The 25,157-nt window shown below is 31.9% G+C and overlaps 3 protein-coding genes across 3 annotated transcripts; 2 read left to right on the top strand and 1 right to left on the bottom strand.

The window, feature by feature from the left end:
- Positions 1-5,728: 5,728 nt before the first annotated feature.
- Positions 5,729-10,396, bottom strand: TRIADDRAFT_27600 (uncharacterized protein; the record flags this gene model as incomplete). Its single annotated transcript, XM_002114253.1, has 16 exons — positions 5,729-6,256; positions 6,324-6,482; positions 6,581-6,685; positions 6,812-6,914; positions 6,992-7,017; positions 7,191-7,304; positions 7,456-7,584; positions 7,679-7,708; positions 7,797-7,863; positions 7,961-8,011; positions 8,168-8,313; positions 8,439-8,492; positions 8,714-8,793; positions 9,180-9,274; positions 9,444-9,534; positions 10,321-10,396. 16 exons carry the CDS (start codon positions 10,394-10,396, stop codon positions 5,729-5,731), a joined length of 1,854 nt encoding a protein of 617 aa, XP_002114289.1.
- A 969-nt stretch (positions 10,397-11,365) lies between these two features.
- Positions 11,366-17,458, top strand: TRIADDRAFT_57942 (uncharacterized protein; the record flags this gene model as incomplete). The annotated part of the gene is made up of 13 exons (XM_002113934.1): positions 11,366-11,587; positions 12,353-12,422; positions 12,743-12,858; positions 13,356-13,430; positions 13,602-13,692; positions 13,833-13,882; positions 13,973-14,087; positions 14,217-14,287; positions 14,449-14,501; positions 14,584-14,750; positions 15,995-16,067; positions 17,107-17,226; positions 17,341-17,458. The coding sequence occupies 13 exons, from the start codon at positions 11,366-11,368 to the stop codon at positions 17,456-17,458; spliced, it is 1,341 nt and encodes a 446-aa protein (XP_002113970.1).
- A 668-nt stretch (positions 17,459-18,126) lies between these two features.
- On the top strand, positions 18,127-19,228 carry TRIADDRAFT_57943 (uncharacterized protein; the record flags this gene model as incomplete). Its single annotated transcript, XM_002113935.1, has 6 exons — positions 18,127-18,192; positions 18,329-18,362; positions 18,465-18,574; positions 18,685-18,784; positions 18,891-18,928; positions 19,091-19,228. 6 exons carry the CDS (start codon positions 18,127-18,129, stop codon positions 19,226-19,228), a joined length of 486 nt encoding a protein of 161 aa, XP_002113971.1.
- Between the last annotated feature and the right edge of the window lie 5,929 nt (positions 19,229-25,157).

Raw genomic sequence — 25,157 nt, forward strand, 5'->3', positions numbered from 1 at the left:
ACTATTCTATCTAACAAATAATGATATCAACATAAAATGGATACGTTTCTGTATGTACTATATAAATTATTATAGAATAACATCGAATCAATCACTGCCTTTTCTAATATTTTCAATCAATGTCATGATTGCTCTTTACATTGTATAAAGGTTTTACTTCCTTTTTGATAGAATTTAAACTTTCACGGCTTTCTTATATTAACTCTATCAGCAATTGACTGACCCTTTTGAAGCAGTAGATTGTTGTCGCCAAAAAATCCTTTTGGCTATGTATAATGTTTCTCTACTGAAAAAGTGCAAAAACTTGTAATCAAGCAATATTGATTATCCATAATCTTGATCATTTCTACTATTATAATTGTAAAATATGGCACTATACATCAGTTTTTTGATGATATTTGCTTTACAATTAACTCAGGTGAGATTTTTCGATTGGCTTTGACTGTTGTACAGTCTCGTTAACTATTCGAAAGATCAAACTGTAGCTTTGATAATAAGCTGCGATATATTTTCACTCCTCCATTATGTTTTTTTCATTTTTATTTAAAAAAACAACAGTCCAAAAATTATCGACCCAAATCGATCCCAATTCGCCTTTATTGTATGTAAAAAAATATCGACTCCTCACTCAATTTTATAAGACTTACCATAAACGTCATTTCACTCTTTGCTCAATTAAGTGGCAATTAAATCAATAAAAAAGATTTTCTATAAAACTCATGGTGCGAACTTCAATTTTGAATAAAAATTAATATTTACGGGAAAATAGCAACTTCAGTGTAGATAGCTGACATCTCCCATATTGCAGGAGAGCTGTAAATAGATTTAAATCATAGAAAGGGGACATAATAAATATTTGACGATATTGGTAGTGGTCTTTAATCTATACTGTTAACCAGGAGTTAAATTTTAGTGCTGACAGTATCTGTAAGCTACTTTTACTATGAAGTAAAAGACATTCTGCATTCCTTTCATATACGTAATCTTTCCTTCCGTATTTAGTATGATTAGTTGAAATTTTACGGGACAGTATTGACTGTAAATCTTCTTTTACTCATAGAAAAAAGTAGCACTATTTCTCTTGTAGAACTATAATGATGCAGTTAAGACCGAAAGTGTTTCTGGCAAGCTATAGATTTTACGGAATAAGATAAAGCTACATTTCTTATTTTCATTATCATCTAAACTTACCGTACCCATTTAGTGATTAATTACAGCTAACTAGTATTACAAGAGTTTCTAGATTTTCGTAATATGAACAAGAAAGAAATATTTTTCACTTTATTTTCTTAACATTTGGTAGTGGAACTTCTCTATATTATTGTGGTGTAAGAAAATTTTTACCACGTTACATTTAATAAATCGCCTTATGAGAGATTAGATTCATAAATAAGAAAGAAAAACTTACTCCGCTAGAACTGTGCTACAACTCATCAAACTACAACTATTGGTAAGGATCGGTCTAGTAGCCGATATTGATAATTAATAGATGGGGAGTTAGTAACCTTGAACACCAATAGCTAATAATTTCAATGACTAATTCGCTAATTTAATTCGTTGCTGTCATTGAAACCCTTAAATTATTTTATTCTAAGTACTGCCTAATGCGGCAAATTCTATCTAGCGTTGGCGAAAAATTCTTTTCCCACAAAAAATGTACATCAGAGCTTAATTCATTGATGAGCAATTTTATCGAACTAGTTAATTGTTAGTTATATTACTTTATTCTATGCAGGGAAAATTTTATGCGGTCAATTTAATTTAAAAACGGAAAAAACTTCTGGAATACAGCACATGAGAATAATTATCTTAATATCCTAAATATCGGTAATATATATTTCTTGTAATAGATTTATAAGTCTTTCTTAGTCGTCAGGAGACCAAGCGTACTCCATCTAATTCGATTTAGTAAACTAACTCATTACTCTATGCAATAAAGCTCTTATTCAGCTTTACAGTGTTAATCGAAAGAATTTTTCTTCAAAATACGGCTATAAGCCCCACTCTTCCTGCCGCTATTATTAATCATCTTTCAATAGATTTACTATAGAGATTTTATCATTTATTCTAAGGTAGGATATATTTAACTTTATGTTATAAATTTAATAATTGTATCTTCATAATAAAGTCACACGACATCGATGGGTAGGAGATCACTTTTGGCGTGAACATATTTCATTTTACTATCAGCTTGCAGTACACTATGAAAGGTACGATCAGCTAATAGCAAAAAAATTATGTTTGCATCGCTGAGAAGTACGTTATTATAATTAGCACCTTGATGTTAACATTGATGGTAAATCTTATAATCGGCTTGTCGAAGTGATAGCAAATGAAATTTTATAATGCAAGATTTTAATGACGAAAATGATTAAATTAAATAAAATTAGTGATAATAATTAACTATTCTTATTTCTAATGTCATTGAATCAATGTTAGAAGAGCATATTAAATTAAAGTTTGATGTTTATTTCCATTGTTTAACTAATTGATTATTATTAATAATGTATTATATTGAAGACTGAATAGTTATGACTGCCTAATACTTTCAATTAATCACCTTTTGTTGACAGATTGTCTTCTAACTGTCTCAAGAACGTAAAGAGTATTTTTCAAGAAATTTAAGATGTGATTAACGAATAGAAAATGTTCATACTTACTAAAAAATGAGGAATGAAAACATAGAACTCACTCTACTAAGAAAAAAGAGGTAAAAATCAAATTAGATCAAATATTGTCAATCTAACCAAATATATTCATAATCAAATAACTGCAACTAAGTTTTTCCTCTTTTGTTTTTGTCGTAATCCATCAATGAAAAGGTCTAAGCATTTTATATTGTCGCCATGTTTTTAAATTATTAAGTTAAACAATAGTCGACATGATATATTCAATGCTCTTAGCCCTGGTTTTATTATTATTATTTTGATTAAGTATATCGCTATTAATCCACGCTGAATAAGTTTTATGCTCTACAAATATCGGTTGGGTAATAACTTCAGGCTTGAAGATTTAAAGTTATCTTTTAACATTTTAGATTCGGGCTAACGCTTTAGGGGCCTTTTAATTAAGCTGCTTTTTCGTATACATGATCCTTGGAGCTAAAAATTAGAGAATGTAGTGCTAGATCCATAATATCTTATATTATAGAAGTCTTGTTCCGTTGATACTAGTGTGAGTAATTTGATTCTTTAATTTCGCTCTACGGAGCGCTAATAACCTCTTGTTACAACATTTACAATCTATTAGACTACTGCCACTATCAAAGGATTACAGTATATACGTATATTCGTAGAGTGTATTCTTACTGTTCTCTGCAGCAACTTATGTATGCATATATTTTATTTCTATAGGACATGTAAGATATTTTTTCATCTGGCTCAAGACAAAATAAAAATTTTAATAGTTTATAAGGACGATGAAGTTATATACAATATTTAAAACGATAACAATACTATGTTTCATTTTTATATTTCAACTGAGTACGTATAATATTTTCCTATCCTTTTTAAAAGGTTGCATGATATATTGTGATTAGAAAATTCTTCCTGGTCGTAAGAAACAATCAAATTGTATCACAATAATAATCGATTCATAGTTGCTGCAATAGAATTAATGCTGTGATTTCATCTAGATTAAACTTTACTTGATACATTTGATATTTTACTAATCTTGTTTAAACTAAAATTATATTTAGCAACATGACATTCTTACAGGTGGTAAGATGTAGTATGACAAAATTATATCTCAATAATAATAATAATAACAGCTGCTATAATAAAAAATATGAAGCTTTATTATATGGACAATCACAGTGAATAAGTGATTTATTTTTTGTTATATTGTATGTTATCCTCCTTTGAAATATATTGATTGCATATTATATTATTTCTGACCGGAGACAACAATAAAGTTAAATAGTCGACGTAATATCATGATATAAATTATCTGATTTTATGCTCTATTTATGATAGTGGTTATAATTCAAAGTCGTAATTTCTTATTCTCATGGATTTTATTTAAGACTTTAATATTGTTGTCATTCATATTATGAAAGTAATAAATAAAATTGATGTCTTAAGCTTGAATCAGACTAATGAATGATATCTAATTAGAATGATAATATATCGCTTTAATATAATATACTAGTATTACATAATGTCGTCGAACTTTTTTAATTAATCGAAGTAAACAAAAAATTGAAGGTCAAAATTTTTCTTGATTTCTCTTGCTGGGGTAGTGCCTCAATAAATATTTTTAAAACAGTATAAGGGTGCCTACAGTTAAATCTCATATATCTAACCTAACTTACGCTAATTCAATTACAATAATTTTGTCGATTTCATAATATCTATCAACTCAATTTCTTATTTCCCTATATACTGTGAACAATGTGCGCGATTGACTTTCAAAAATGGCTTAATGATTAAATTGTAACTACCTTAGTGGAGCAGATGTCATCCAATTCAGCCTATTTAATCCGGATTGAATGCAATGGCTTATTCCATGAAATATAACAATAGAGTGTGAACATAGATTGAATAATTGGAGCTAATAAATTTTTATGATATTTAACTTGCTCCTACGTATAATTAGTACTTTTCAAATTTTCAGCAAAACATCGCTGTTGGACACCACCACTATTAAGGTAAACATACGGTACAAGAAGATATTAACGGACAATTGCAGAGTACAGTATACAATTTAGTCATAGTGATGTAGGGAAACACTTCAATTTATTACAGTATTACAGTAGTTCATCCATGCAATTACCTGAAAGTAATGCGCACTGAATATAAATTATCGGTAATTACTACAATAGTAAAAAGTATTGATCATCATAATTGAGACTTTAGCGTCTATTACAGTATACATAGAAATATACAGGTATCGTATTTAATTTCAGTACATCTGCTAAATCTTAACGTAGTAATTAGTAATTGATATAATCATCTTAAAGAATTCAATTATCATAACCGTGAATTAGCAACACCCTCTGCTTTGATATACTGTAACATAAATACAAGTTTCAAATTTCTTTTCTGAAGAGTCGTTGATCGCTAATAAAATAGAAACATTACGATATGAAATAAACGTAGGTGTACGCAAAGTCCATTAATAGCAGATTTAAGGGAAAAGAAAGCGTTGGAGCTACAACTATCTGACCCGGTTGATCATAATTGAAACTGAATTATAATCACCGTACTGTATCATTGATTTCTGATTAATATAAAGTACGACAACTAATCCCGAAGTACGTATTTGTATGTATTCTAGAATACGAGAGCATATAACGACTCAAATTGGGAACGGCACAATAAAATAATTTTGTAACTTAAACTTAGTCAAAGATTTTAAGTAATGTGAAATTCTTTTGTTTATTTATACAAATCTTATTACAATCGTTTTCTAGCAAGATCGTCTATTTTTTAGATCAACTTGATCATAAAAATGAAATCCAGTTTTTCGCTTCTTGTTTACTTCCTGTCTCTATAGGTATATTATTTAGACAATGTCAAAATCTGTTTTCATATGGCTAAGCATAATATCCACCGTAAAACTTATTTACAATGCCAATACCTTATATGGTTTATTAGAATTTCTCTTAGCACCTTTTCTATTTGCTTCTAATCGAGGTAGGAATCGAACAATTACGTACGGAAAGGAATAAAAATGTATACTACAAATACCTAGTCGCAAAAGTCATAGAAAATTTACTTTCATTTCTTTAATTAGAATCATACTCACTTGATGTTGTATATTCATCGTCTCTTATATCAGCTTCTGGAGAATCACCTTTTGCAACAACGCAAATAACATTGTTTTTCGAGTAGACTTCATACGTCGACGTTGGTCGTTTTACATTTGATATATCAGCGTCCAAAGGATCATTTATACTTTTATTACTAGATAGATCAGTATTCAGATGAACATCACCAGATAGCTCGGTATCGTCGTCGCCATCCGATAATGTGCTTGAAGTCTCACTCTTTTCATCAGTTTTAAGGTCGTTATCTTCTTTATCCGAAGGACAAACCTCAAGATTGTTCTCCATGCTTTCTAAAGTTGTATCCTTTAATGTAAGAACACCTTCAGAATTATCAGTAGAAATTATTTTATCGGATGGAATGGCCTCTTTTGTTTCAGTGACCTGCTCGTCATCCAATTTCGGAGGAGAAACAAAATAGGGTAATTTACCACGCTGCCAGTCATTGAGAATCATACGCGCAACCGAATTAAGATCACATTCTCCTCCCTGTTAGTTAAGGCAGAAAATAAGTGAAGTCTAGTTACAAAATCATTGGAGAGAACCTTTTCGGTACCTTTAATAGCTTGCCAGCTTTCTTAGCGATTTGCTCCAGGAAGTGTACAGCATCGTTCCAAGGCTGAATTTTATACGTGTTGAGTATATATTCAGGTTTGACTCTATCCAGAACGGCCTGAATATATTGAGAAGGTTCCTTTACTTTCTCTACTCGAACCTAATTAATATGGAATAGGTACCAATAGGATAATTTAAGATACTACGATTCTTAGATGTTTAGTCTTGTCAATTAATTACCAGAATATCTCAACTTACAACACCCTTAAGGATGATATCTGTTTCAGAGTCATCTGCAGGATATACAACACCAGGACAATCAATCAAAAAAATTCTCTTCATAAGAGTGATATACTGCCACACCTGAAAATAATTATAGAATTTTTTTCAAAATTAACTATAAGTGGTGGATAATCGCCGTTTACTCTGTGACCCATTTCCTATGTATATTTTCTAAGCATATTTGTAGAATATTGATTATATACATACTTTAGTTTCTCCGGCAATAGGAGCCACGCTACAGACCTTTTTGGCTCTTAGTGCATTAATTACAGAGCTTTTCCCAACATTTGGATATCCGATAAATCCAACACTACAACGTATGATCGATTTCATGATAACATAAGTATTACGAAATACAACAACAAATACATGAGTATTTAGAATTACCTGATTTGTTTTTTATCCTTATGAAGCTGTCAAATGAGTACAAATTATATTAGCTTACTTCAAGTGGTAATAATGTTATGTGAATGCAAGTATGCATTAGACTTTCATAATTGCACTACGCAAGTCATTTTAAGAAGTCAAAGTTATAAAGGAATAGTATAGTATGATGTTAGATGAATATGACAACGAAATTAGTTACCTTCCCAAATTGACGCAGCACATTAATTAATGATCCTTTACCAAAGGGATTTGTCATACTAGCATGAAAAGCAACAGTTGGCTTTTCCTTCGATAAGATTCCAACCCAACGTGACTATGAAAAGTAATCAGTTAAATCGGGAATAAGTAAATATGTATAATACCTAAACATGATCTTATCAAAAGCTGCTAAGGATCTGACGATTCACTCTAACTTCTATGTAATATAAAAGACTTGAAATGGTTTCTACTGATGTATAACTTACAGTTGCCCAAGTAGGTACAAGATCACATTTATTTAAAATGAAAATGAGATTTTTATGAGGCTTTTCCTTGGCGAGATAATTTTCTACATTCTTGCAGCGTGTTCCCATTGGATCTCTAGCATCCAAAACCTAATGAAAGTTCAAAGTGTTCACGTGCATTTACATGAATAAGGATATGTGATACCGGTTTTTAAAAAGGTAGAAGCAAGAATGAACGTAGTACCTCCGCTATAACGTCTGACGAATCGATCACCTATAATTAGTGAATAAGTGAAAAATAGTTTTAATTAAAAAGGTAGATGAGTACTTGATAGTTTACCGTTGTACTATAACTGCATTACCTTATAGAGTTCATTCCAAATACGTTTAGATTGTCCAGCTGTAAATATCATCTCTTGAGTTTCATCTCTATATACATAGAATGTAACAGACATTGAGCACGTAATTTGAAAAGGCAAAAGAGCACTATAAACAAATATTGTCAGAATAGGATGCGTTTTTCTACTTTGTATCCGGAGTTGCACGTTCTAAATCTTTATCTTGATTAGCATCGTAACTATCTGTTATATTAATAAAGATTCTGTCAAAAAATAAATTCAAAAGATTTATTATTCTGTAGCAATTTACATACCGGTAGCCTTTTGAATTTGATCGACGTAACTCTGTATTATTAATTAGGGAGAGTATAATCGAGGCAGTTAGTTTAAAGCACTAGTGCTTCGGTAATATAGTATATGCAATTTTATTAAATCTTGCCTGGAGGTCCTCTGACTGTATAGAAGGCTTCTTACGACGAGCTTTTGGACCAAAGGTATTTTCGAAACTCTCTACATCAAGAATATGAGCTCGATTTTTCTGCTCAATAAATTAATGCAATATTCTTAATATTAATATAAATAGTTACCATCATCACATTGAATAGTTTTATAATCAGTAAAATTTAGACCACAAGATAAAAGTGTGCCCTACCAACTAATACGTACCTTGGTACTTTCTCTTAATAGTGACATTGGTAATTTGCTTTGTCGTAAAATTACCTTCAGTATGGATAAAGGAACATTATTTAGATGTAAAGCTGATTTTATTAGGAACTTATGCTATTACTGGCGTGACACAGTGTATTGCATAGCAACATTAGTTGCTGTAACTTCACTATCAGAAAGCCTACGGAATAACTGATATTCCTTCAATAACTGCACAGGATAGTCAGATACCAAACAGTAGTACATAAATATGTAAACGTAACTACATGCTTTACCTGAAATGGATCCTTAGATACTTTACCCATTTCAGCCTGAAATTTTTGTAATGCATTTTGAGCAATTACTTTCGTATTACCTAAATAAGAGAATATCTACATGTAAATACTTCTTTTAAAGAGGCATCATTTGGTTATTGCTTCAGCTAACTGGACAATGCATCACTTTGCTATGTAAATACAACAAGTATATTTAAAACACTATTAGCATATACAGTAGTGCACTGTAATGCAGTTTAATATTTCAAATATCGTCCAACGAGCATTTTTGTAATCACATTATCATAATTTATCCTTTAGAACTGCACGATAAATTTTTATCTATTTAGCTAAACTTACGATATTAACTGACTGATTGATATTTTATATCACGTATTTACATAAAAGGGGAATAGGACGTTGGCAATTGCAGACTAATAATAATTTTGTTATTGGAATAGAACTGGGCGAGGGCAAATATACATACCGAACCACTTTCGATTAGGTTCAATCCTAGCAACGCTTCCACTTTCAGCGTACGATTGGAATGCAGCTCGCTTTACTATTTTTCCAGATGAATTTCTAAAGAATATGTGTGATTATTGAAATTTGGAGATGAAGGTGGCTAGTAAATTAGGCACATAGAACCGCTAAGGTTTGCGAAGATTCGTCATGCTGAAGAAAGTTCACTTCTTATGCTACCTTATAAATTGTAATAATGTAGTTCAATAATCTAAATCAATCAATATACCTTCTAGATCTGCCAGTATCTCGGTACATATTAAGACGTTTAACCGTAGCTTTATCGCGCATTCTGCTGCCTGCGGCCGGCTTGGGACGATCTAGAAAAATTTAGCCAGATAGCAATATTATAATATCTGTGGCGCCTATGTGTACTACTGTATTATAGCGATGCAATCTTAGCAAGATAGAATAAATCTATAGAACAGTACATAACTGACAGCAACACTAGCTTAATTAAGGACCAATGTGATAAATTAGATTGAAACGGTTTAATGTGCGTGTATAGTCGCTTCAATTGTATTTGCGGAACTTAAAATATTGTAGTAACTAAACACTACTTCCATTAAGCGTGTACGAACAGTATACTGTAATAAGATAGGCCGATATCAGAAGAAAACACATTGAACATGGTATCGAGCTGCACACTAGCTATTCTTTTAACATTCAAACACAACAAATTTCACTCAGCCATTGACGCAGTACAATGATATACAATCTTCAATTTGTATCAAATGTTCTTCTCAATGGCATACGTGTACACAGTCAGTAGAATTTAGAATTACAAGAATTTATCGTGGTGGTTGGCAAGGTTTGTGATGCGATCATTATACCAAGCTTGGTATCAATTACTAGAGAATATCAAACGCATTGTTTGGCTTGTTAATTATTAACAACAATTTTGATGGCAAGGTAAGATGAGCCATTCCGAGCAATATAGGGAAATGATGACTTTCTTTTTTCCACTTTTAACAGATCCTTGTTATTATAATTTGTCCTCACTGTCAATGAAGATCGTTCTACTTTGCTCTACAAGTGATCGCATCGTTGTAGTTTTGAGGTTTTTTTAGAGCCGCACTTCCACATCTACGAGTCATGCGTTTTACCTGGATTTGTACTAGCAGTTGATTTATTAAATGTAGCATCGCCGCCCGATTTTTTGCTCCGTTTTCTGTTACCCATGATGGCAATTTAAATAAATATATCTGTGAATCAATCTTTCAATTAAATTAGAGGCCGGAAACTTGATCGATATTCCACGGCTTGATGTACAGTACAGTACTGTCATGGCTAGAGAATGCAGCAATCGTCATCGTCAGCCATACGCATGCGTATACAGTACAACATCGGCACATGTCTTTCCGAAACAGTATCGTACTATAGTGAAGTCGATTGCTGTTCAAGGCGTTTCAGCGATGTGTTTGTACTTGCTATACTGTACAGTATAATATTTTAGCGTCCAGGCTACAGTACACTATTATTAAGCTTATGGGAAAGACCACGCCGACGAAAGGCGTTCAGCGAGCTCCGGGGCTGCAACCTGCATGAATGAAAGCTGATCATCTGTTGATTTTGCTACCTTGTAACCAATCTATGAAATAGCTCTTGGGTTAGTTTGCTTTCTAATTCTTTGCATGGCAAGATCTGACAGTCTTGGAAGCATAACTCACATTGAATAATTGACACTATACTTTAAATTGTAGTTTAAATAAGCGTATTCAACGTAATACAGTAGAGTACCGTAGGTTGGTCAATTGCTAACAAGAGCAGGTATGCAACTTGCAAGGATTAGACTTTTAATTTAATTTGAATTTATTGATGATACTCTATATTTTCTTTGTTATCCGCAACGGCTAGCTATCATTCCTTCCTTAGTTTTTGCTGTGATTACGCATTTATTACAAGAATAATATTCATAGCTCGGTCTGATCATGAAACACCTCCCCTTTAGTCGTACTCTTAGTAACAGATTGGCACGTACAGTTTCATGCGGACAAGGCGACAATAGGATACGTATTTACGATAACAGTTTTGATCTGCTCATGTTATTCCTGACAACTACTGCATCTGGCATGACTAGACAAGCATAAGAACTGTAATTTATTATAACGCTAAATATTACAACTACAATGTTGAAAATTATAGGAAAACATGGTCTTACAATCGATTATAGTTTCTACGAGAAGTCTGAATTGGTGTGTGCCGGCTGTTGGCCTACTTACCGCTGCCCCGGGGTACTTTATAGCATTTTCGACTGCTAAGATGCTAACATGTCTATTGCCTCAGCGGTTCTATGATAAACTAGATTCCGTTATGTATGACTCCTATCAGAAATTAGCTCTCTTCTTTTTCGAATCTTACTCCGGAGCTGACGTAAGTTGATTAGCTACAGTACTAATGTAGACTACGGTAGCAGGCTTATTCAGCGGGACTAGTAAAACCCAGTACAACAATACCTGTATTAAGATACTAATTGATTAATCCATCAACATCTCTTGCTGCATGATATAAATGAATCGATTGCTACACGTTACTCTTATTCCATGCAGTAGATGAAGTCATGTAATCAAACTAACAGTGGCTAAAGTTGAAACTTACCTCAAATCTTTGGCAGCTTTAGTGAAGATAAGTAGCTTGAAAAGCTACTTATCAAACGCTATAAATTGCAGAATATGATAGAGCGACGCAATATTAACTTAATTCTGTCACGGAATATCAATTTTTATATATTGATGGAGCGGTTTACTTTATTAAATAACCCATAATCTTTTCGTATAAAATTGTGGTAGTTGGTGTGCAGTAGGAACAATATTTAATGTCACAGATTAATTAAACTACGTGTACTGTACATAGTGATAGCAATTACTTTCAAAAGCGAATTCCCTCGAAATGATTACGTACTCTTAATTCAGTGACGTCTGTAACATCTGTACGTGGATTGCTAAATTACTATAATAATTTAATATTCCATGACTACATTGTACTACATTAATTATTGCATAAACAATATCAGATGTGCGTTTGGGCACTTCGACTTGCAATCAGATTCACTTTAGCTCTATAGCTCACATATCGGTCAATGGAGGGCAAGTATATAATTATAATTATTGATGATTTTGTTCATTTTTTACTCTAAAGATTGTCATCAGTGGAGATAAGCCTGATGGAAAAGAAAATGTGCTTTTCATTAGCAATCATCAATCGACCAGTGAGTAATATTGTTTCATCACTAACTGTAAATATGTGATTGCAATTCGAGGCATTGTGCTTATTATTTAGAGCAAATTGCTGATCAACTTCATACTGCAATGCTATATGAATAACGTGGTATAGTACTGTATCGTGTCCTCGGAGTGTACCAATATTATTAAACACATAGTTATTGTATCTTAGTTGAGAATTGCTAATCAGAATTTAAAATATAGCATAGGGAACAACGGGTATATGTTATCTTTATCCTAAACTAAGAGATCGTATTATAATACCGTACAATTATATCAATTTCAATAAGTTCTTCCTTTAACACAGTGGATTGGGTCATCGTTGACATGGTTGCAGCTCGCTTCGGCTGTATTGGGAGAGTTAGATATATTCTGAAGGACGAATTAAAATTTATACCGTTGTATGGATTATATTTTCGACAGGTAATCCAGTAACTGTAAGAGCTAAATTATTACAGTAATCAGTGAAAGATGGATAAATGGGTAGATAGCTACAAACTTTCACATTATAAAATTTCCTACATAAATTTGATACGTTTAACAAATTATACAGTATTTTAATATTTTTCATTATCAAATTTTTATCACATTCAATTCTTACTGTATAGCACGGATGTCTGTACTTGAAGAGACAGAAGCAGTGGAATCGAGAAAAGTTTATAAGGTACTCGTAATTATATATCATATTGCTAATGCTACGCTGCTGTTCGATTTGTGAAAATGAAAGATAGGGTACGAAAGTCAGTAGTTCTATAAACTAAAATTTTTATATTTCGAATTCATGGATGTAAAATGCATATTAAAATTTCTTGTAGAATAACTTGAAATATTGAAGTCAACATTTAGATATACTCTTTTATTTATAACTAGATACAGCTTTAAATTAGATTTTATCTATATCGATTCTTGTTTAATTAAAGGACATTTCATTTGATATTTTGCTTTATTATTCCACACTTAGACAGCTAGATTCATATAAAGAAACTAAAATTCCGGTAAGTTACCTTTACTTGAAAATGTATTTTTACATATGGCACGTCAATGTCTTGTAAGCGATTAATAGTCAATCCAGAGTAATAATTATAAGAGTGCGCTTCAATTCGAATATGTCTTCTCGTTATTCCTTACGTATTCTTATTACTTGCTGTCTTCTAAAATTTTAACAGTTGTGGTTAGTGGTATTTCCTGAGGGTACCCGTTTCAATGCCACTAGGAAGGATGTACTTGAAAAGAGTCAAAATTATGCATTAGATCTTGGTATAAAACTTTCACTAATTTGTTTAATTTTTACCTTGTAAATCATATTCCCTTTCCGATATCGTATGGATACTTGAGATTTTCCATCTATATTCGCGTATGACTTAATAACAAAGAGTTTTAATTGCTTTCTTTATTAGGCTTACCTGTTCTATCTCAAGTACTTACTCCTAGAACAAAAGCTACCGAAGTAAATTGATCTTCGTATATTAATTTCTGAAGTCGACTCTTACTTTACTCGTTTTAAATATGAATATACTTATGGATAACTTTTCTATAGGTCAGTATGGAGAGGCTGGGAGAATATTTTGATGCTGTATATGATATAACGATAGCTTATACAGATGATGCCAAAACTTATCAACAAGTAAGGGAGCCCGCTCCTAGTATGGGTGGTAAGTAGGTTGATACTAAATTAGGAAATTAATCGAAATAAACACATTTTTATAAATTTTACAAAAACTACGTTTATGTAGCTAATCTTGATCTTACGTATTACTTTCTTTTGTTGTCCTCTCTTATAGAGTTTTTTAATAATCCTAAGAGGAAATTACATATTTATTTACAACGCTACGCTACAAAGGATATTCCGAAGGTATGTGGCAACAAAATTACTTGTTTTCATGTTAGTTTCTCATACCAATGTGTTTTCACAGGATATATCAAAAACGTTGGTATACAGCATTGATCTACTACTGTTAGTCAATTATGGGTTTAGCATTCACTCTGTATTATTTATTAAAATGTCATTGATAGGATGAAGAGAGTCGAAAAAAATGGATATATGACCTATTTTGTAAAAAAGAAAGGTAATGCCTTGATTTATGATAAAATCAGCTGTACTCATTCAATAATCAATATTAAATGCTATCATTTACTAATGCCTGGTAGGCTATTGGAAGATATGGTCCAGAACGGAAGATTTCCTGGGCCTGTTTGGTCTGGACCATTTCCTATTCTGTATACTCTACCTCATATAATACTATCTAGTGCTAGCCTTTACTTTATTCTAAGCAATAACAATACTCGAAAATCATTTTTTTATTTTACTATAGCAAGTATGTTCCTAACACCAGTCATATCATACTTTGCAATATAATGTAGAACTTGAGTAGATAAGACTCCTAACTGCTACCCCATTTCAGACCTTTTTAATTTATTGCTTTTAATATACTTTCTATCAAATCGAAATTGTAATTAATGTTCCAATTTTATCTTTACCGCAAAGTTGTATCCTCTTAACTGTTTATGTAGAATTCTATTGACATGGGTAAAATTATTTTGCTTCTTGCTCAAGTGCTCGTTTGATACCGTGTTTTCAACTCAAAGTCATTATAACGCAGTAATACGATCATATACTGTTACTATGATTAAATTGTAGTTAAACGAATTATAAAGTAAAGTTTAAACGAGCTATCAAAAGTTGATATTCACTGCTTTTATTTAGGCAATCATATATCTATCAGACTAAGTAACAAAAAAGATAAATTCAAGATGATTTAACTACTTTCCTCAGGCTATATTTTATTGTAATGCAACATATTTAAGGTAGTTTACGTTTATAATGTGATACTATGCTCATTATTGATTTCCTTATCATCAAGCTATTGCCGTTAGATGTCTATATATGGACTACTGTACTGTACAGGGGCTGATTTATTGTATTTCATATTGATGTTCTGTATGTTATACGTGTATTCAATATCTGAAATTAGGACCATTATTACATAGACTGGGTGCAAAATCTTATTATCTTTTACTATGTAAAATCATCCTACGGCACGCTATCGCATCCAATCGATTAGCCACGTACAATTCGATGTGCTAATGTTGGTGTTCTATAAGATATCCTATACGGTACTTCTGGGTTATTTTGCCTATTGTATAGTGGTTCATGATATACGTACAATAGTACAGTAAGGATATTTGAATTACCTACTGAAATTGACACTTACAAAGGGAATTTATTTTCTTGAAATCACATTACACAACTGCACGTTAGGACCAATACTTCGACACATAAACGTAAGTATTATACGTGATGTCCTTCTGAACTCATGATTATCAAACTGACTATGTAAATGCATTTAACTCTATAAATGATGGTATCAAAGACATTATCACATCGAAAAATTGGCAATCCTATATATAAAGAGTCTTGACAAACATTGCTGTAATGACACTTGTATTCAATATTGAGCTGAAACTCTTATGCAGAGAATTAATTCTATTGAAATCATGCATGCAACTGCATATCATTCTCGATATTTCGACGCATAAAATCGTACGAATTTTAATACAGATTATTCCTCCTATAGCTTAAGTACTGAAAATCTTACAACGCGATTTAGTTCCATTTTATTTTACGGAGTTTGGTACGTGACTACGCACCAATGAATACTCTAATCCATAAAGCTAACAATGTGTATAGAATTCATTTTATCGAGGTCGTACCTAACTCCGCGTCAATGAATACTTTGACGCATAAGTCTGTCCATGTGTATAGAATTTATTTTATCGAAGTCGTACCTAACTCGACGTTAATGAACATTATGATGCATAAATCTAACTCCGCGTCAATGAATACTTTGACGTATAAGTCTGTCAATGTGTATAGAATTCATTTTATCGAAGTCGTACCTAACTGCGCCTCAATGAATACTTTGATGCATGAATCTAACAATGTATATAGAATTCATATTTATCGAAGTCGTACCTAATTCCACGTTAATGAACATTTTGATGCATAAATCTAACAATGTGTATATAGAATTCATTTTGTCCAAATCGCACCGTACCTAACTTCGCGTCTATATTAACTACCAAACTTGAACAATTACAAAGAGAATTAATTTTATTGGAATCTTCATACCTTGCAACATCAAAGCAAGAATTAGTTGGAGAATTTGGCCAGTTATATCAACTACGACAATTATCGAAGTATTCAATTTAGTATTTTAAGCTCAGGCAGCGCTTTTTTAAGATTTCTTGCATTTTGGTAGTGTCGATATTTGATATTGCGATAAATTTCACAGAAAAGATGAAGATTCTTTTAGCTTACACATTGACAAAATATTGATAATTATAGTATCCTACATTATTAACGCTGTCATTCTTCTTGCGATCAATAAAATAGAACTATGTAAATTACCATATTACATTGAATCTACAAATCATTAAAGCGGTTGATTTATATCAATAACATTATTAATATTACTGAAAGAGTAGCTCAATTTTTTAAATATATAGTCGACTAGCTTTCATTGCTAACAATACAGCAATATGTAAGAAATCGCTCCTGGAATAAAGCCAGGCTAAATTTATCATAAATAGGGTGTTAGATACCATTTATATCCGTTTAACTTAGCTTTGTTATACCTTAACAAAGAGTAAATTTCTAATATACAACTTTAGTGAAAAAATAATACATGAATTACAGCGTCTACAAGCTGCAATTAAGAATAATATCTGGCACAATGAAGTAGGAAGCACGTTGACTAGTAGCAGCCAAAGACGTTCATGGTCCAATTTAAGGTAGTCACCTTCCATACCAGTAGCCTTGTAATGGCATTTCATTAATTACATAATGTATAGCAACTTGTTTTAGGTTAAAAATCTTATTACAACACGATATGAATATTTATAAAGGTTTACACGTTACAATGGAGTTTCAATGCTGCACAAAGATGCCCTACGACCTAAATCAACATCAAAGAAGCCCACTAATCGACAGACGGCGTATAATTGTAGGCATTATATCGGCTGAATCTGCAACAACTGTAGTGATATCTATTTCTGTATAAATAAATAAAACAAAAGCTACTTTCCGGACTTCCTTATACTTTTTAGGGAAGTTGATTAAGGTCATTGGCATTTGCATTCATCTTCTGCAAACAAACGCTATAATAACAAAAAGGTCAGAATTGCAGTCGCTTTTTGATATAAAGAGGATTTAATTCATGCTAAGTAATGTTTCTTCATCATACATTAATAATTAATATATTAAAATTTTGATCCAAAGCCTGTTTATTACCTTTGATTTATTCTTTTCTTTAGAGATTTATACTACACTGATTCAGACTTTTTTGGTAGCCAAAACGTTGTCGATAGAATACTTAATGACATTGCTTGCACGTTGCAAATACCTAGAAATTCTTTACACTGCGTAAGTCTACAGAAATAGATAGGTTCCTCTATTTATTGCATCTTTTCTTATTCTATAAGCATTTTAAAACTTTATTCTTGTAACTCTTTTATCACTTCTAACTTCAGGTAGCTTCACCAAAAGGTAGCAATTGACTATCAAAAAAGATATAACTGATTGATGTATATCGCATGTTAAAGTATAGTACAGTATATTTAAAATTTAATATTTAAAAATGTTTTTACCATCTAAAGAAATCTGATATATCAAAGTGTTAACTTCTAGGCTTAATGGCGGGCGATTTTAGATTTATTATGAAGAGCGGACATTTTCTATGCGGCTCATTCGAAAATAAGGTTATAATTCTTAGATAATAAATTAATTTCTTTGCAGTTAAAAAAATACTAAGAGAAATTTCTATCAAAACAACACATAAGATTTATGTTGATGAAAATTTATCTTTTAACGCTTTGTCTATATTAAATATCTTAGATACAAAGTATACCACTTGTAGCAGATATTGCAGGTAATAGTAAGATTTGTTAGCAGTTTGGCTTTCAGTACAGTATTAATGATAGATACTACCGGACTCTACATTGAAATTATCGGCATTTATGAAATCAAATAGGTATAGAATCTACTGCAAAATTCGTCTTAATTGTTGAAAAAGAGGCAATTTTTCAAAGATTACTGGACGGAAATATTAAAGATAAACTTAATTCATGCATCGTAATTACCGTATGTATTTCGAATCTAATAATATAAAAATTTTTTTGACTAATCAGATGCCTTCCTACTTAAAACGGATACATTTGATCTAATTTTATTATGCCTGAATTCATAATTAGGGTAAAGGTTATCCAGATATGAGCACACGTTTAATGATTCGCTTTTTATGGGATGCCTTAAAATTACCAACTTTCGTATTGACTGATGCAGATCCATATGGTAATATAGGACGTCTACGATTAATTTTTTTAAGCAGAAACTGTAAATTATAGGCTTATAACAGTTTTTTTACTCGTAAATCTGTGACATGAATAATGCAACGTAGGTCTAGAAATTTTTTGCGTTTATAAATATGGATCGAAGGTATTTGGATATTTGTAAGGACAATGTACCTTTATTTACTGATCATATACATGATTAATCACTACTATTCCACGGAATAGACGAAAATTAGTAGATTATAATTAGTATAAGAAATGTCGTTATATCTTTGCTTATCAGGGCTTTCTCTTTGCTAATTTACAGGAAATGTCTTTCGAAGCCGAAAATCTCTGTTTTCCGTTAATAAAATGGTTAGGAGTGCTACCAAGTGAATTCAACAAGTATACTAACGATAAAATACCTATATCTAAGACTATATTTCACACATGGCGAAATAAATAATTTATAAATATACATATTCGTTTTACGGAACTACAATAAACTATGTTGATTTTTCATTGAAGACTTGGGATTCCGAAGAAATTATTCATTTCAATGAGAGAAAATGAACGCAGTCGATTAAAGTCTATAATTAAAAGACCTTACATTACAGAGAACGAAGCTTTAGCAACTGAGGTGAAGTAAATAATTTTTAAAAATCGCATGCTATCGAATCTACTGTTTTGAAAATCATATGCGGGCGAAAAAAGCTTAAGTTTATGCGTACATATGAAGTGTAATCTGCGCGAAAGAAATTCATTAGTAAAGTAAATGCCTCTCTAATCAGGTGCTCTAATGCTATGGGCTTATTATATTTCAAACAGGCTAGAATTCTGCTGGATTACAATCAAAAAATTGAGATCGAGGCACTCTACAACTATTCATTTGATTATCTTCTCGAAAATTACATACCATATAAATTACGATCGGGTTTATGGATTTAAAATTATCTAACAAGAACACTACATCATATTGTACCAAGCCTCGATTAATCACTGTAGTTCAACCGTTAATGACGGTTACATGTTACCAATAAAACGTCCATCAATATTGTATAAAATACCTGTGATTTCATCTTCTGATAGCTATTGGCGTATCAATATAAAATAAAATTTATTGTCATTACAATGCATATAGCTAAGATAAGCCATTTACGAGTGATAACATAGCGTGGACAATGTATGAATTTTTCATAATATTAATTACATATTATACAATAGTATCCTATGCTAAAACACATTGAAAGACAGTCTGTCATACACTAAATACATTACATCAGTAACAATATCGTGAATTTTGGTGCACCCGCATATACGTTAGCGATTGCGTAAGTACAATATAATACCATACATCCTAGTTACTCGATGTAACTATATGTGATTAGAATACGTCTGGCAATGCACAACGTAAAAATTTTTAATAGAAATAGCTTATAAAGTGTCTCTAATTCGTATACTTTCCACTTAATTATAATAATTATTAAAAAATTAATTAGATTAATTTCAAGGATATAGTCAGCTATATTACGAACAAATATTAGTGCAACTGACACAGTAATTAAATATAATAGACGGAGAATCTGCTAAATAAATATTAAATGATAATATAACTTAAGATTTGTGTTTCATGTGTAGAAATTTCAATTTTATCAATTTTTTAAATAAGATTATTAGTGTACCAGAAGCACAAAACGAATTAAAATAGGACTATCTTTTTTTCAATAGATCGGCGGCAAATTGGACATTCTACAAGACGATCGCCACACATTTGACAAATTCCATGGCCACAAAGAAATACAAGGTTCTTTTTCCGGTCCATACATACGGGACACAATGTCTACATCATAATAAAGGCAACACATTAGATGGGTTTAGTTAAGAACTTAACATAAACTCAATGCATAATAAATTCTTAGGTTCCTTCTAAAGTCTCACCTTCTCTTTCAGTTCTTTTAATTCCTGCTTGAGATTTTCTACTTCATGAATACTACTACGTTTAGTTGGTGAGGGTTCATTTACAGGGCTAACTGCACGCGCTATTAAACCAGAGGAGATAAGAAATCCTTATTAACTTAAATTGCACCAAGATAACTATAAGAAAATTCAATAACTCACCAGCTTCGCTATCAAGATCTGCATTTAATAGTATTCGATCATCAATTCGAAGGCGACAAACTGGGCACTTGCGTTGCATAGAGCCGCAATCTGCGGATGTTAAAAAATTATTATGTAAAGAATTATTAAATACCAATTGTTAATAAATCGATTGGGTACAACTAATAAATTACCTTTACAAGTTGAAATATGTCCGCAAGGTTTAAATATAGTTTCAGATACTTTCTTATGACAAATCCGACAAGTTTCCAACTACATTTTAAGAGCAAATGTCCAAAAGGAATGATATTATGAAACATTTTTTATCAAATCTTGAGTGAATATCTACGGAAACGTTTTTAGTTAACCTATTCCAAAAATGGAAATTTAATACATCGGGTATTTTGTGTCAACTTTATTTCACTTTTAGGAAACATTAAAGAATTCCGCAAAGGCGACAAACTTGACATATTGCTATCTGCACAGGGACAAAGCAACATAGCTAATGGTATCATAGCTAGCTACTGGCCTAAAGAATGTGCAGTGTATCGGTCCATTTATAGCTTACTAATGGAACTAATCTGCGTTTACCGTCATACCAAAACGGACAAAAATACAACGCATAAACGATTCATTTTACGTAAACAATTGCGCAGTATAATTAAAAATGTAACTATCGAGTTATTTAACATACAGTCTCAGAAATTACCTTTTCAAAGGTTTCAATGGATCTTTTGCACTTCAGGCACTTTTTCATTCGTCCAGCGCAAGGCCAACACACAAGCGAGTGCTGGCAAGGAAGAAATATTGAATTTCTTACAGCGGTCGAACAAATCGCACATTTTGTGTCCTTGTTTGTAGCTTCACCATGATTAGAGCTATTATTTCGTAATAATCCAGCGTTTAAAATCATTTTATCAGATATTAAATATATTAGTTAACAACACAGATATCCTATACCTAGATTGCTCTTCTTCATTTTGACAGTGCAATTTAATTAAGTAAAGCGTGAAATGATCACAAAGATCATAGGGTGCTGATCCTTCGTTGTCTTTTATGTTTATGTTCGCACCTTTCGACAGCAACATTGAGATGATGGAGAGTGCAGAAGTTTTCGCAATCTTGTCAAATAAATAGTTATTTATTAATTTCTTAAATGTGCCAATGTAAAAAAAGAGTCAACATTTGAATGTAATAGGATGTACAAGGTAAGTGTCGACATACCTTCTCGTAAGTACCAGATTGTTTTTCTCTAGCTAAAATTTGGGTTAATGTACGGATAATTTTATGTAAAGGCGTATTACCAATCATGTCTTGAAGGTTAATATCTGCGTCTCTTTCAAGTAAGAGCTAAGAGACAAAATTTTAACATAATTATCATGTGGTAACCTTAATCTATGTAGATATATTCAATCTTGTACTAGTAATTCAGTACAATATTGGCGCTATGTTTACCTCTATCATTTTCACATTTGCTTTGTCGATTGCTATATGTAGTGGAGTTTCACCATTAATGGCATTACAGGAATTTATATCAGCATGACCCTATAAGAGAAAATTATTGGCAACGTTTACCCAAGCTTGTAATTTAGTTGTGAGAATTTACGACCTCTTACCTGCTGTATAAGTAAGTCTGCTACTTCTATGTAACTATTTAGGACCGCTATATGCAAGGCAGAATAGCCATCATCTTTCTTAATATTCACATACCAAGAATGGGGCATTTTTCTAATTAACGCTTGTATATTGCTGCAAAAGGTATGTAACAATTAAAACTCCTGTCCATGACAATTATAATCCATTTTCGAAATGGACAGAATCGTAATTTATTTATACTATAAAGCACTTTCTTTATAATCAATTGTATGTCATAGTCTACCTGACATTTCCAAGTTTCGTTGCTAAATGGATAGCATTAAATCCTTCATTATTTGTAACCGACATATCTGCCTTTCCTTGCAGTAAGGCATTGATGATACTTTCGTTATTTTTTATTAGAGCAAGATGTAATGGAGAATTTCCATCTACGTCCTAAAAACGATATAGTGAATTACAAAACGTGTAATTATTCAACGCATAAGAGGCAAAATTTTACTGTGGGATAATTCAACTTGCCTGCAAACTAATATGACAACCACATTCCAGTAAAGCTTCAATAGCGTGAGCATTCTTTTTTAATACAGCTAAGTGCAAAGGGGTTTGACCCGAACTATTACGTGTATTTAGATCAACATCGTAACGGCTTATCAAGCGGATAACATCATTTCTATTACGTATTCCCGCACAGTGGGCTATTCTATCGCCATGTTCATCCTAATCAAGTCAAATAAGGTAGAGGTAAATTGTGTGTAGACGGTATAATCTTCCTGACAATGAAATGAAGTAATTGGAGACTTACTTCTAATTCAAGGTTAGCGCCAGCTTTAATGAGAAACTCTATTACTGATAATTGAGTCAAGTCTCTACTACTATCGTCGAAATTTTGACCATCTAACCGTAGACCAGCTTCAGACACAATGCTTACCATTTGATCGCTTGTTAAATTCGACATAATAACTTGTCGACAAATCTCCGAGAAACGATCTACAAATATTAGCTATGTTATCACTCACGTATGAATATAGCTAAGGTATAGGTTAATAATAGGAAATTGACATAGAATAATGACAATACCAGCTTGATTTACTGCGAATTCCGGATTGCATTGTCTCGGCTGCAATTTAGTGATAACGCCCGGATTTAGGGTCCAAATTTGATTATCCACTTCCACCTAATGATGATGATAACAATTACTATTATTGAATAAATTCTATATTTTCGGTTTATAATGTAATCTAATCTTCCTAAAGATTTTAATTAAGCATCAATACATTGCTATACCACTTACAAAGTCTTATAGTTTTTACAGTATATGAGTACGAAGATTTATTATACCTTAATATCACCATTCTCGTATATATGTGTTACACGACCAACCTTACCAAGACTCTGGAATACAGAAATTAAACACGTTAGGTTATAGTTATAATTATTATATACAACTATACTGGTTTAAGTAGATAATCATTGCTTAAACCAATGCATATCACTCTAAAATAGTAACTATTATCAGATATATTAGGCAGTAGATCGTTAAAATTTGCTGATATGCAACGTACTGCAATCATAGAATCACACCAGCCGCCATGAGATGTCTGCATTACTCTAACTTGATCAACATCTGGATTTAGCCTTACAACATCACCAACACATATCGTGCTTCTGTTAGTGTCTGGATTACTTGAATGTTCAGAATGAAGATGACTAGATGAAGCATTGAAACGTGGTGCAGCAGTTTCTCTGGATAACTTAGTAAGGACGTGAGGATTAAATGTCCACCTACATTATAGATAGGTTTGAGTACAGTTTTATTGATACAAGCAATACGAGTTAATATTTCGGAGATAGCTAAATCAATTTTGGAATAAGTGTGATTACATTACTTCATACCTGTTACCGTTTGCATATACAACGACTATATCTTGATCACGGTCTATATCTAGTACTTTTCCAATACTGTTCAAACACTAGATAAAATGCCATATGGAAATTTTACAATATTAATTACTTCATAATTACGGATTGTTACAGTTACTTTGCAATTACTTCTAATACTGATCAATAAATCATAGTCATCTAGAAATGTTGCGCATAAAGTAACATTATACCTCATGCATCTGGTCAATCCATCCGCCGTGACCTTGTTGTAGTGATCGAATCACCTCCTGTTCTAGGTTAATAGTTACGTAATCGCCAGGTGTAAAACTTACAGCTGCGGCATCCAAAAGGGAAGGTAATTCTATAATAGGTTATTGTATACAATTTAATGTCGCAATAATACGCATAACGATATACTAGCAATTTATTACTGAAATTTACTGATGTACAAATAGGCTAATTCTATGAATATTTTTCTTGTTTGCTACTATAGCGTATCTAGGATGGACGTACCAGGATGGCTCTGAATAAATGGCATATGATCTCTATAAATTGCTCCTCCTTTGGTATCAGTTAAAGCTTTTAGGTCGGACTGTTCATTTAATAACATTGATAAATATTAAGCATTGATATCGAACACGAAAAGGATCTTGCAAATTGGAATACATCTTACCATTCCACTGAATCCTAAACGATATAAATTTTTGTTACTGTTTTCCCACTGTACATAAACAGCACTACGAGGGCTTGCAGAAGTCCAATCTGAAATTTCTACTACTTTTCCACGACAACCAGGTCCACCTAGTAAGTTAAAGGTTATC

This window comes from Trichoplax adhaerens, genomic scaffold (assembly GCF_000150275.1).
Source record: "Trichoplax adhaerens TRIADscaffold_7 genomic scaffold, whole genome shotgun sequence".
Taxonomy (NCBI): Eukaryota; Metazoa; Placozoa; class Uniplacotomia; order Trichoplacea; family Trichoplacidae; genus Trichoplax; species Trichoplax adhaerens.